The sequence below is a fragment of the Leptodactylus fuscus genome, chromosome 2 (assembly GCF_031893055.1).
Source record: "Leptodactylus fuscus isolate aLepFus1 chromosome 2, aLepFus1.hap2, whole genome shotgun sequence".
NCBI classification, from domain to species: domain Eukaryota; kingdom Metazoa; phylum Chordata; class Amphibia; order Anura; family Leptodactylidae; genus Leptodactylus; species Leptodactylus fuscus.
This window is the reverse complement of record NC_134266.1, coordinates 40,224,977-40,238,619: the sequence shown is the minus strand read 5'-3', so window position 1 is coordinate 40,238,619 and position 13,643 is coordinate 40,224,977. Positions and strand designations below refer to the sequence as shown.

At 43.5% G+C, this 13,643-nt stretch overlaps 1 protein-coding gene across 2 annotated transcripts in view; it reads left to right on the top strand.

Annotated features, from left to right (window-relative positions):
- Positions 1 to 13,643, top strand: part of TBL1X (transducin beta like 1 X-linked) — a 251,647-nt gene that overhangs the window by 199,585 nt on the left and 38,419 nt on the right. For both annotated transcript variants that reach the window (XM_075263652.1, XM_075263651.1), the window contains one exon: positions 9,406 to 9,551. In XM_075263652.1, coding sequence (XP_075119753.1) covers positions 9,406 to 9,551 — 146 coding nt within the window. The remainder of the gene's footprint in view (positions 1 to 9,405; positions 9,552 to 13,643) is intronic.

The window sequence follows — 13,643 nt, the reverse complement described above, 5'->3', positions numbered from 1 at the left end:
ACCCAAAACCATCAAAGACCCAAGCGACCACATAACACCATAAACTCTATTCCACAGACATTGACATACATAAAACCCATAGAAAAACACTGATGGTGGGTGGGAGATTCACTGCTGGAAAGCTGGAAAGAGGCCAGAAAGGGGGTGTGAGTAACATTAAATGCCCTTTGGAGATACCAATTCCCGATAAATCAAATGGATGTCCCGTCCCACAGCTTCTCTTCATGCTTTAGCAGTTCAAACACATAGCTGGAAAGAAGAGGGAGGGCATAGCAAAAACAGGGACCCAACAAAAAGCGTGCTTCTACAATCCCAAACACCTTCCCTAAGGGGGCATTCACACGGAGTAACGCCGGGCGTGTATCACAGCCATACATGCCGGCGTTACGGCAGACTGCCGAACACTTCACATTCACTTCAATGGGAGCGCTCGTAACAGTGGCGTTTACGAGCGCTCCCATTGAAGTGAATGGGAAGTGTTCGTCAGTCTGCTGTAACGCCGGCGTGTATGGCTGTGATACACGCCCGGCGTTACTCCGTGTGAATGCCCCCTTAGTAGTTCGGCCTTCTACGAATAATCAAAAAATTACTGACAATCAGGACCACTTTAACCGTAGGGCCAATAGTGTGTATGGTTACAGGGGTCCCCTCATTCACCCCATATTGAGTGGACTGTCCCACATTTTGGGTGTTGTACCACTGTTCTGAGCGGCAGGCTCGATTTCAACTCTGTGTCCATAGTAATATGAGTATCAGTTAAGAGCTTGACACTAAACATAACGTGCCACACAAGGGTTACTAACCTGCCTTGGGTAGGGACACAGTATATGGTTATTAATGGTTGCTAAAATAGAACCCTCTATAATTACACAAGTATTGACAGGTCTACCCCAATTTGTTTTATTCAATGACCATTGCCGGCAACTTATTTCCAATCATGAATTCTGTTCTGTCCTATGTACAGGGGTGTAACTTGAGGGGGTGCAGAGGATGCAGTCGCATCAGGGCCCAGGAGCCTTAGGGGGCCCATAAGCACTGGCATCAGTATTGAGATTGCAGCTTCCATCTGGCCCATAAGCCAAGGAGACCCACAGATTACCCGAACCACACTAAGGTGGATTAAACTCCTTACCGCCCATAACTATCACTATCAACAATTCACTTTAGGAACGAGGTAGGGGGCCCCGGACAAAAGATTGCATCGGGACGCACAAGTAACCAGAGTCACACTGCAGCAGTGGGAGGTATTCATGCTGGGTATCAACCTACCAAAGTGTAAAAAAAGACAACAAAATGGCAAAATCCTATTCCATGCCATCTATTCCGAATCCTGGTGACCCTCTTAGTCATTCTGAAGTCCTGATGAACTATTCATTTAGTCGGCACTGATACATAAACTGATGAAGCCGCCTTATTACATTTACAGGCTTTCTAATTCGGTGTCTAAATGATATTTAATGGCTTTAACTGTACAAGTCTAATTTCCTCATCAGAAAGTAGTTAGGCAGTCAGGGCTGTATAACTCGGGAAGCACAGCTGTGTCTTATGGCAACTTGCATTTGTGCTGTAAAAATAGATATATCTTGTATTCAGAAGATGCAGCATTAGACTAATGTGAAAACTCATATCTCACTAAATGTCAAGATGAACCGTTTTTTCACACTTCACAGCAAAGGAAAGAAATTAGAGTTAGATTTCATATTATGTCATCAATGTGATGGTGCCATGGTGAGATCCGCTACTGGAAGAGTGACATCTGAGATGAGTAATAGAAGGGCTAATGAAGTTATACTGCTAAGGAGGAGGGATGTCACTTGTGATAATGGGACCGCTGCTTACATGCACTTTTGTATGTTTATGTGACATAAGATAATTATCTCATTAAGATAAGAAAATTCCATTTACAGGAGAAGTTGAGAGAGGAAATTGCACATAAAGCATCAGAAAATTCAACGCTGTGTCTATAGCGCGGTGATATTCTGTCGTGACTTCACTGTATATTATCTGGACTTCCATCATCTTTGTTAACAGAACACACAGATGACTTTTTACAACTATAGTTCAAGACTAGGGTTGAGCCGATCTTGACTTTTCAGGATCGATTTTGAAATCCGATTTCCGATCATTTTTCATTCGAACCCGATCTCGATCCCAATTCCGATCCCAATGCAAGTCAATGGGATTTTTTTTACTAATCGGAGATGGGATTTTAAAAACAATCCTATTCACTATACAGCATGGAATCTAACAATTGAACGCTTTAATTTTTAGAATCCACACTGTGTAGTGATTTTTTTTAATCACTAAGTAGCCAGAGGATTTTTTATTAATCCTCTGGCTACTTAGTCCCCCCCGGTGTCCACTTACCTGCAGAGATGGCTGGTCCAGTGCCCGGTGTTCTCGTTCTTAATCGCCTCGCTGTCCCCTGCCTCCCAGGTTAGGAGAGTGTGGGCGGGTACTGGGCGGGGAGACGTCACATCTCTCTGCCCTGTACCCACCCACACTCTCCTAAGCCACAAGCCTTGCCTTCTTCCTAGCTCTTTAACACTAACCTGGGAAGCGAGGGCAGCGAGGCGAAGAAGAACGAGAACACCGGGCACCGGACCAGCCATCTCTGCAGGTAAGTAGCTACTACAGATGATAGCTAGTCTCCCATTAGAATGAAAGGATGCAGCCGGCGCACAGGGGGTTAAGGTTGTGTGTCGGCTGCTTCCATTCATTCCTATGGAACTGCAACAGAGCCTTCACACTGAGTATACTATACTCAGTGTGAAGGCTAACATTGTTAGCTTTTCCCACAATGCTTGGCCAGTAGCAAAGCATTGTGGGAAATAATCACCGATCTCAATCCCACCTAAAAAGATCATGTTCGTGAAATTTTCTCGATCACCGATCAGAATCCGATCTTTTCTGAACAAGATCGCTCAACCCTATTCAAGACCTAAAGTCCAAGACTGGTTGAATGAGTGTTATGTCATCAAATTCTCCTGCAATATGTACAATCTTTATACTCTCCTACTTACTCATGGGCAAATGTTTGAAAGCCTTTAGATTGTCTGATCTAACTTTATACCACATATTAGTTGGCACAAAATTTTGACGCATTGTCCAGCATTTTGGTATGTTGTCCAAAATTTTGCCAGACTGTCTAATGTACAGTTTTGCATTTAAAGGGGTTGTCCCATATCAAGGATCCTATCTATACTGGTAGTGTTAAAGAAGTGCCAGGATAGCAGTTCCCCAGTAGCTGCTGGAAACCCTGGGAAGGGGCACAAGAGACAGTGAGACCTAAGCTGAAACCCCCCACTTTCCCTTCCTGGTTGCCTGGTCCTATCCTATGTAATAGGCAGCAACTGGATGACCGGCCCTACCTATATACGTGAAACACAAAACGCAGACAAGACAAACAACACAAAAGGGAGATCAGCTAGCCAAGGGTTCGGTAACAGTCGAGCTATGCAGTGCCAAATCAAAATCCAAAGAATATTTAACAGAGAAAGCCAGAGGTCGGAAGTCAGTAATATAATAGTAGAAGAAGAGAAGCTTAGCAGGGACAAAGTCAACAGCCAGCACGTCTATGTGGGCTGATGGCCAGTATATAGGAAACCAAAGAACAGCCCTAGGCTTGATTGGAAGACAGGCTGTCAGTCACACGGCAAGACTAGAGTTAACCATTTCATGAACAGAGGCAAACAAGGTGTGGATGGATGTGTTGGAAATTCAATTACAGAAATAGAGCCGCGTTCACGCAGTGCAACCAAAAACTCTAAGCAAGGAATCAAACGGCTCACACCTCCTGCACCGCAGCATGTGAGCAGAGGGTGGTTCAGTGACCCGAACAGGCAGAGACGTTACAGGTAGCTTATGTAAACTGAAGACTTTACCTAAATATATTGCTTTAGAAATTCTGCTTTGTTTGCCTGCTATGTGACCTTATTTCTCCCAATGTATAAACAGCATTGCTATAACCACGGACCTATAGGACAAGTGACGTCACTCACTTACTACTCTAGCTAGCAGGACAATCAGTTCAGTTTGCTGATATAGCTGAGCCTATTATCTCTCTATGTAAACACACAGATAACACTGGGTCCATTCTGTACAGGCATCTGCATATTATCTGATCTGCAAAAGTATTTTGTGTCCTGTTCAGCAAGAGAGAGATTGGGGGAGAGAAAGGATGTAGGAAGAGCAGAATGCAGGCAAAGCTGCTGAAACACTGAAATGGGAAAACCTCTTTACGCTCCATCCCCCTTTCAACAAGCCTCATCTGATGGAAGAGGGGCAGAATATGTTAGAAAGAAAATGTGGTGTTAAACATGTACGCAAAAAATGTACATGCAGCATGTTCTTTTATCAAATGTGCCCAGCTCAGTTCTTACTTTCTGAACAGTGGAGCTACCCCACTCCATCAACATGACCAGAGTGAGTGGTAATACCAATGGAGTAAGCTATAGCAGAAGGATGTAGATAGGCGGGACTGAGCCTTTCTTGTGGTATACAAGTATGGCATCCATATGTTTTAGTTTGACCTTATGCTGGTGTGTCCATATTCCCTACCACTGTGGGTGTATATCTACTTGTCTGCTGGCCACTACATAGCAACATCAATGGTGGTGTTATATCTCAAAGCCAAGCCTGCTCCTTGATCATTAGATAGTTACACCAATAAGATTGTTCCTACTTTCTCTGCGCACCGTCTATTGTGGGAGTAATTCCCCTTTGGGAAATTATATTGGGGTATGGTAGAGGCACTGGTCTCTGCTTTGTTTTTTGTAACCCTTGCTGTTTTTATGTGTGTGTATAAGCGTTGCAAGTGCTAACCACTGAGCCACCATGCTTCCCAGATAAGGTCCATAAGGCAAATAAGGCATATGTGGCATAACAGGGACACTACTGATATTATTCAGAAACTGAATGCACTATTTGCAATAACTCTTTGATATCCTGTCCATTGTAATACTGTATGCTCTATTTTATATTTTATGTAAGAATTATATAGGCAATTATTATAGTATTGATCTGTGTATAATATGCTAAGATCTTGGTTATTGCATGGCATATGTCTGGCATATTCAGGTTGTGTATTATTTTTCTGGGAAGTATATGGCACTATTTATCTAGGCATAGTTTAGCTTGGCATTGTATGACACATATTTATATAAGAGCAAAAGAGGGCTTTATACCTTTCTTTGTAAACCCACTTTTCCAATAATTCTTGTCCCTGCGGCTTAGTGAAGCAGTCATGGGTCATGGATCCTGAGATCTCCACTAGGATTGTAACAGCAATTTATTTTATCACAGAGTTAAAGTAGTGGAAGTTATTGAAATCTCTCTCACCCTCAGAACATGTTATATCATCATAGCCGGCGAAATCTGGCAAATCTTTTATGTCAAAAGCTCTTCCTGTCCCCTATTATTTATTTGCCTAATGCAAGCATGTAACACCGGTCTAGGCAGTAGCTAGCCACTGCTCCGATTAATAGTCTGAGGGCCAGCAAGGGTTAACTAAATTTCAACTTTTTGCTTTCAACCCAGTCTCTGGAGTGAGGCAGAATTTGAACTGGCACCCCTGGGTATTGACCCTTAGTGTGGGAAGTAAAAAGTGTTATACAGAAGACTAGAGTCACTAGCACATCGGGTGCCCTCTTTGTTGACTTGTCCTCCCTGCACATTTCACTGGTCACTTGGGGCCACCATTCCCATTGACCTGAGGATATTGCTTGCTGGCCTTAGTTGAGTGGCAAATAGACTAGACCAGATGTTTGCCCCAAAGAACCTTCATGTCTACCAAAGTTGTCTTCGTCCACGAACAAGCAGCTTTCATTCTGTATCCTCTACTAGAGGTTACATACAATTTATGGTAGGAATAATTGTACGCTGTTTATTATATAAGAGCCATTATTTCCATCTACAGTATAGTATATTGTATTATGTACAGCATTATTCATATCTCATACACCAATGTGCACGAGTCCTTGAACCTTTAGCGAGGCCTCGGTATCTTTTCATTCTGAGAAATATGTATAGCAGAATAAAACTACTCGTAGCTACAATGCGCTATAAATCGCCACATATCTTAATTTGTATGTTACGCTCACCAATCGCCCGGCAGGGTTTGTTTAGTGTAGCTTTAGATTATACTGTACGATGCAAAAGAAATATGCAAATGAAAACATAAGAACATGCTTTTGGTTGCAGAATACTTTCAGAAAAAAATCAGACATGTAATTACTTCCAATAGCAAGGAAGGTTCAGAGAACGCTAATATAAGCAGATTAGTCTCTCTCTGGAGACCCAGAGTCACTATTCATTTTATATCTTATGTTGAAATTTGGACTTTTAATAGTGACTCATACAATAGAAGAAGGAGGCTTTGTAGCGAGCTTTGTTCTGTGCAAATGCAAATATCCATAACAAGGCGCAGAACAACAATGGATGCATCCCCTTAGGAACTCTCTGCAACGAGGTGTACTGTACCCCATGACAAAAAGCTGTACCTCTACCCATCGTAGACTTATTTATCTATATGCACAATAAAAAAAATCATTTTCACGTGCCTGTGATGATAGATTGTCATTCATTACAATATCACTGTTCCCACCACCTACCAGATCCCTCCATATGGAGTCAAGAAGATCTCTCTGCTGACATATAAACATCATAGAGGGGATCCCAATTTGTTCATCTAATAGTCATGCACAGCTAAATGTTAAACACATGTCCATTTAAACATTTGGACACAGGACAGTTGTTCTTGGAATTGGTGGGGTCCCAGTGGTTGGGACCACCAGTCAGAAACTAAGCCCATATTGACAAGAATAAGCCTAAATCTTAGTTAAACACATGTAATTCATTAAATCAAGCAAACAATCTTATTAGAACATAAATACACCATTGAGGGGATGGCCACTTCCAGAATAATATTAAGAGACAAATGTAATTACTTGAATAATGAAAATTTTCCAATATACTTTCTGTATCAATTCCTCATGGTGCTCTAGATCTCTGCTTGTTGTCATTCATTCTGTTACTTCTAGTGGATAAAAATCTGTCCATGGTCATGTGATATACAGTCCATGGTCATGGTATATACAGTCCATGGTCATGTGATGTACAGTTCATGGTCATGTGATATACAGTACATGGTCATGTGATATACGGTACATGGTCATGTGATGTATAGTTTATGGTCATGTGATGTACAGTCCATGGTCATGTGATGTACAGTTCACGGTCATGTGATATACAGTCCACGGTCATGTGATATACAGTCCATGGCCGTGTGATATACAGTCCATGGTCATGTGACATACACACGGGTGCACAGCTCGTTATCAGACATATGTAATCATTGTGCTGTGCACCTGTGTAATTATCACATGTCCATGGTCGGATAAGCAAGCAGAAATCTAGAAAACCGTGAGGAATTGATACAAAAAAGTATATTTTAAAATTGTACAAGTTTTTATAATGCAAGCAATATCATTGGTCTCTTAATATTGGTCTGAAACTGGACATTCCCTTTAACGCCTTCTAAAATTACAGTGTATTAACCTTTAACAGTTGCATTTGTAATTCAGCCATTTGCTATTGGAAATCACAAAAAAACTAAGACACCCCTCTAATGCAGTTTCAACACAGGATCAAAACCCTGCCTTCATAACACACGATAAACACCATCTACATCTATGTTCGCATGTTGACTTCTTAAAATACGATAGTTATTGGACATTGGTTTGAATGGTTCTGTTCAAAGATGTGAAGAGATACCCACCTAGCTGTTCAGGACTGTTGCCATATTTTCATATGTATATACCTAATATACCCTCCAGGACTATAGCCTTCTTCCAATGTGAACTGCGTAAAACATGTTTTTCCAGCTGTCGCAGGTGTCACGGGTGACAAGTTACTATTGTACTAATTTACATGTCTATATACTGTCGTTGGTGAGGTTTATCGTGGCATCCTGAAGTGCATGGCTTTATTCTCTACTATTAGGGCACATTCACAAGGTGGAATTTAGATTCTGCCTGAAAATTGGTGCCAGATTCCTTCCTGAATTTGTATCCCACCCATGTGTTCCCAATCTTGGAGTATAAGCCATAGCTGAAAACCGGAGAGCTGGAAAGTGGGGAGAAAATTGAGGAGGAAGTTTGCCTCAAATTCCTCTTCGCTTTCCACCATGCCTATTTACCCTAAGGTTTTTGTGGTTTTCTGGTGTATTTCATTAAACTGTGTCAAACCAACATGGCACTGGGGCAACTATTACCCCATAAAGTGTGATAAGTCAAGGTCACTGGGATGCCCATGGTCATTTCATGGTCCTTGTGGCTAATTCTATTTAGGGCTCCGTCTTTCCTCCCAGTTCAGAGTTGGGATTATGCTGTCAGCAGTGAGAGTGCCATGTGTTACTGTCAAGCCAGAATATTTTTTGCCATAGTCGAGATTGTAAGGGTCTGAGACTGGCGCTATATTCTCTTGATCTGCACAGCTGGATGCCATGGATGTTATATGAGAAAGCTGCAGGGTAGACTGCAAACAGCAGGTCTTCTGGAGATACCACTATGATACAGAAAGAGATAGCACCATGTCTATGGTATCTAGACAGCACTGACACTTGTAAGCTTGACGGTTAAGGACAGTACTTATTGTGCACCCCATACTGTTGTGTGGCCCCTGCTACTGGCATGAGGCAGCCTTGTTGTACTGCAGTGTGCTGTTTGCTGCACCATAAGTGTCTGCACCATTTTTTACTTTGACCCACCTACGCCACTCTGGACACTTACGTATTGCCAATTGTTATACTGTGCATCTATACAACGCAGTTGTCATGGGGACATCGGTACAAAGCCGCTGCAGTCTTCCTACCTGTAACTTCCATCACCGATGCTTTTATTCAGTAACACTGAAGATATAATAAAGACTTTTATATAACCCCATTACCCGTTTTATTTTCCAAGAAGCCTCAATAAAGTGACGCCTCTGTAGTGGTGACATGAATGGCGATCAGGATCTGCTAACCATGGCTACGCTCATAGTCCTCGCCCTCCAAGAGATTTCAATCCATTTACATATCGCAGATAATGATGTTCTTGTTCCCTGCACAGACACAGTCATGTGAAAGACATAATCACCGCCATCATGCATAATGCTAATAAAAGCACCGTAATGAATAAACCAAGTGTGTTTTCAGAGACGAAAAATGTCACGTAAATTGTATGAATTTTATTAGCTACTGAAATCCTTTCGTTAATGAGACTGTAAAATATATTATGGTGTATCGAACCATGGAGAAGAATAAGTGCCTGCTTATAAATCTGTTTCTCTCCGAGATGTTGTTATTTTTTTTAATGCAGGGGTGTTGTGTTGATGAATATCATGGCTGCCTCTTCTTGTTTGCAGGTTTCTCTCACTCAGCATTTACATTCGGTATTGAAAGCCACATCAGCCAGTCCAACATCAATGGGACACTAGTGCCACCTGCAGCTCTCATCTCCATCCTGCAGAAGGGTTTACAGTATGTGGAAGCTGAGATCAGCATCAATGAAGTAAGTGCCTTAAAGTAAAGCATCCTAATGACACAGCACTAATACAGTAGAACTACATTAGCGGCTGGAAGCCGCCCTAGAAATTTGTTTGGAACATAATATGGAACCGACCCATAAGAGATAATGTTATTTGTAGCAAAATCTCTTCCAAGTCAAAAATAATGGCAAGAGCATGAGAACATTCATTAAAAGTGATGATCTCCAATCTGTTAGAAAACTACATCAAGTGGTTTCCTTACTGACGTTATGCACATGGAAGCAAGAAAACAACATAAATGAACATGTCGGGGAAGAAACTACATGCAGACATTTACACGTGGAGAGCATATGAGGTTTATCTCTTTCCATATTACCTGCTTTCACATATTATTACTAGGAGTATCACTAGGAGTACACAAAATGAAAGGCTGGACTTTAGAAATGCACCGTTGTGACGCTGCAGGTAGACCGAGATGTCGATTTCCTATCCCTCGCTGCGTCATGTGAAAGGAGAAACGAAGAAGAGAAAACGCTTTAATGGGAAATCAGTTTAATCACTGTTACTTATTTACAAGCATTGCTCGAAGTGCTGGTGCCTGCCTCGATGCAAGTAGTGCTACGCCAGGAGATGGATTGACGCACCCGTTCACAGACTCCTGGCATGACCCCCACCGCGATGAATGCAGCCTGGATGCGGTTCACGAGCCCTTTGCGGGTTGGTACAGGCGTTGCGTACACAACGGACTTGACATGTCCCCACAAGAAAAAATCAAGTGGGGTCAAATTCGGCAAGTGATGGGGCCACAGCACAGGTCTGCCACGTACGATACATCGATTCGGTCATCGGTTGTTGATGTGTTCATGGACGATACGGTCAAAATGGGGAGGTGCTCCATCCTGCTAGAGCCACATCTTTTCCCTCATGTTCCTTCGAGCAACACCGGCAAATCATCCTGCAGAAATGCTAGGTAGTTGTTGACAGTGGCGTAACTACCATAGAGGCAGCGGAGGCGGCTGCCACAGGGCCCGGGCCATTAGGGGGCCCGGTGACAGCCGCTACCGCTGCGTTTTTTTTTTTTTGTTTTTTTTTTAAATAGGCCGTTACGGCCCTATTCACTTGCCGATCACTTGCCACTATAGGACATACTACTGTGTGCAGGGGCCACTATGGGGCATAATACTGTGTGCAGGGGTCACTATGGGTATAATACTGTGTGCTGGGGCCACTATAGGACAAACTACTGTGTGCAGGGGCCACTATGGAGCATAATAGAGTGCGCAGAAATGCAGCGGGGGGGGGGTCGTCAAGGTCTTCGGTGTTGGTCAGGAAGGGGAGGTCCCATGTCAAAAGTTTGCCACGGGGCCCTGCCATCCCTAGTTACGCCACTGCTGCCACGGTGCATTTCCGGTCACATGTTCATTAATAAAAAAACGCTTCATATACCGGCTAAAGTCCACCCTTTCATTTTGTGTACTTACTTTCCAGACACCCTGTATAAGGATTCATAGCTGGTTATTCATTGCAGAGGTTTATACCAAATATCCACTACATAGGTTATATATGGTAGATTGGTGGTTGTCTGGTTGCTGAGACCCCACCAGTTACCAAAATGAGGATAGAAAATAATAGGTATAACTTACAAGATGCAGAAATACCCAATGTGGGAATACTGTAGGTTACGGGTATAGGAATTAATGCCGACTGGTTGTTAGATCAGTTGTCAGAGATATACAGTATGCGTATGGAAACTATGATCAATGACCTGCATGTAACATATAGAAGATGTCTGTTTTCTATAGTAATATATGTATATATGTAGACATGTGAACGTTATGTAAGTTAGTTTAGTTAAATAAACCTCAATTAGGAATGAGTTGCAGTAGTCAAGGTGGGAAATCCTATTAATATTATAAATGTGAAATGTTTGTGAGTTTGTGGTTTTGTGACTTTGGATGTTCGGATGTTTGGCGGTCAATCACGCAAAAACCGCTCCACCGATTTGGCTGAATTTTCCACAAACATAGTCACTACACTCGATTGCGCAATAGGCTACTTTTCGTCACAATAGCGCACATACATTTTTCCCAGGACCCCCACAAAACCCAAACTCACATCACTATCTCTGCAATCTCACACACTTTGGACCATAGCAAGCCACAAAATTCATATTACCCCCTACAGCAGAGGTCAGCAACCCCTGGCACACGTGCCAAGAGTGGCACTCCTGCCATATTTCACTGGCATGCCAGCAGCACAGGACCTGCAAGAGTTAAATGAAGTCCGTGCTCTGCTAGAGCTGAGGCATAAGGACACTCCCCTTTGAGAGGGGTGCAGGAAACCCAGGGGGTGGAGCTTAATCGCTCAGGTCTCTGCCTGCCTGCAATAGTGATTGCTCCTGCCATCTGCACCCTGCAAAGATTCCCCGAGGAGGACAGGAAGCTGCTAGCAAACTGAAAGTAAGAAACACACAGCTACCTTCCTTTAGTTCCTATTCTCATTAATGTCAGGCATTTGGGGTTATTAGTTTAGTGTTAGTAACTCCATGTGCCTCACATTAATAGGAATAAACCCCATCATGTCCCTCATATTAACCCCTGTGTGCCTCACATTAATAGGAATAAACCCCATCATGTCCCTCATATTAACCCCTGTGTGCCTCACATTAATAGGAATAAACCCCATCATGTCCCTCATATTAACTAGAGATGAGCGAACAGTGTTCTATCGAACACATGTTCGATCGGATATCAGGGTGTTCGCCATGTTCAAATCGAATCGAACACCACGTGGTAAAGTGCGCCAAAATTCGATTCCCCTCCCACCTTCCCTGGCGCCTTTTTTGCACCAATAACAGCGCAGGGGAGGTGGGACAGGAACTACGACACCGGGGGCATTGAAAAAAATTGGAAAAAGTCATTGGCTGCCGAAATCAGGTGACCTCCTTTTTAGACGAATAGTGGATTTCAAATCCGGGTCATATGAGAATGTGAACTTTGTGATTATGAGACAGGGATAGCTGTACAGGCAGGGATAGCTAGGGATAACCTTTATTTAGGGGGGAATGTTATTAAAAATAACTTTTTGGGGCTCTATCGGGTGTGTAATTGTGATTTTTGTGAGATAAACTTTTTCCCATAGGGATGCATTGGCCAGCGCTGATTGGCCGAATTCCGTACTCTGGCCAATCAGTGCTGGCCAATGCATTCTATTAGCTTGATGAAGCAGAGTGTGCACAAGGGTTCAAGCGCACCCTCGGCTCTGATGTAGCAGAGCCGAGGCTGCACAAGGGTTCAAGCGCACCCTCGGCTCTGATGTAGGAGAGCCGAGGGTGCACTTGAACCCTTGTGCACCCTCAGCTCTGCTACATCAGAGCCGAGGGTGCGCTTGAACCCTTGTGCACACTCTGCTTCATCAAGCTAATAGAATGCATTGGCCAGCGCTGATTGGCCAATGTATTCTATTAGCCTGATGAAGTAGAGCTGAATGTGTGTGCTAAGCACACACATTCAGCTCTACTTCATCGGGCTAATAGAATGCATTGGCCAGCGCTGATTGGCCAGAGTACGGAACTCGACCAATCAGCGCTGGCTCTGCTGGAGGAGGCGGAGTCTAAGATCGCTCCACACCAGTCTCCATTCAGGTCCGACCTTAGACTCCGCCTCCTCCGGCAGAGCCAGCGCTGATTGGCCGAAGGCTGGCCAATGCATTCCTATGCGAATGCAGACTTAGCAGTGCTGAGTCAGTTTTGCTCAACTACACATCTGATGCACACTCGGCACTGCTACATCAGATGTAGCAATCTGATGTAGCAGAGCCGAGGGTGCACTAGAACCCCTGTGCAAACTCAGTTCACGCTAATAGAATGCATTGGCCAGCGCTGATTGGCCAATGCATTCTATTAGCCCGATGAAGTAGAGCTGAATGTGTGTGCTAAGCACACACATTCAGCACTGCTTCATCACGCCAATACAATGCATTAGCCAGTGCTGATTGGCCAGAGTACGGAATTCGGCCAATCAGCGCTGGCTCTGCTGGAGGAGGCGGAGTCTAAGGTCGGACCTGAATGGAGACTGGTGTGGAGCGATCTTAGACTCCGCCTCCTCCAGCAGAGC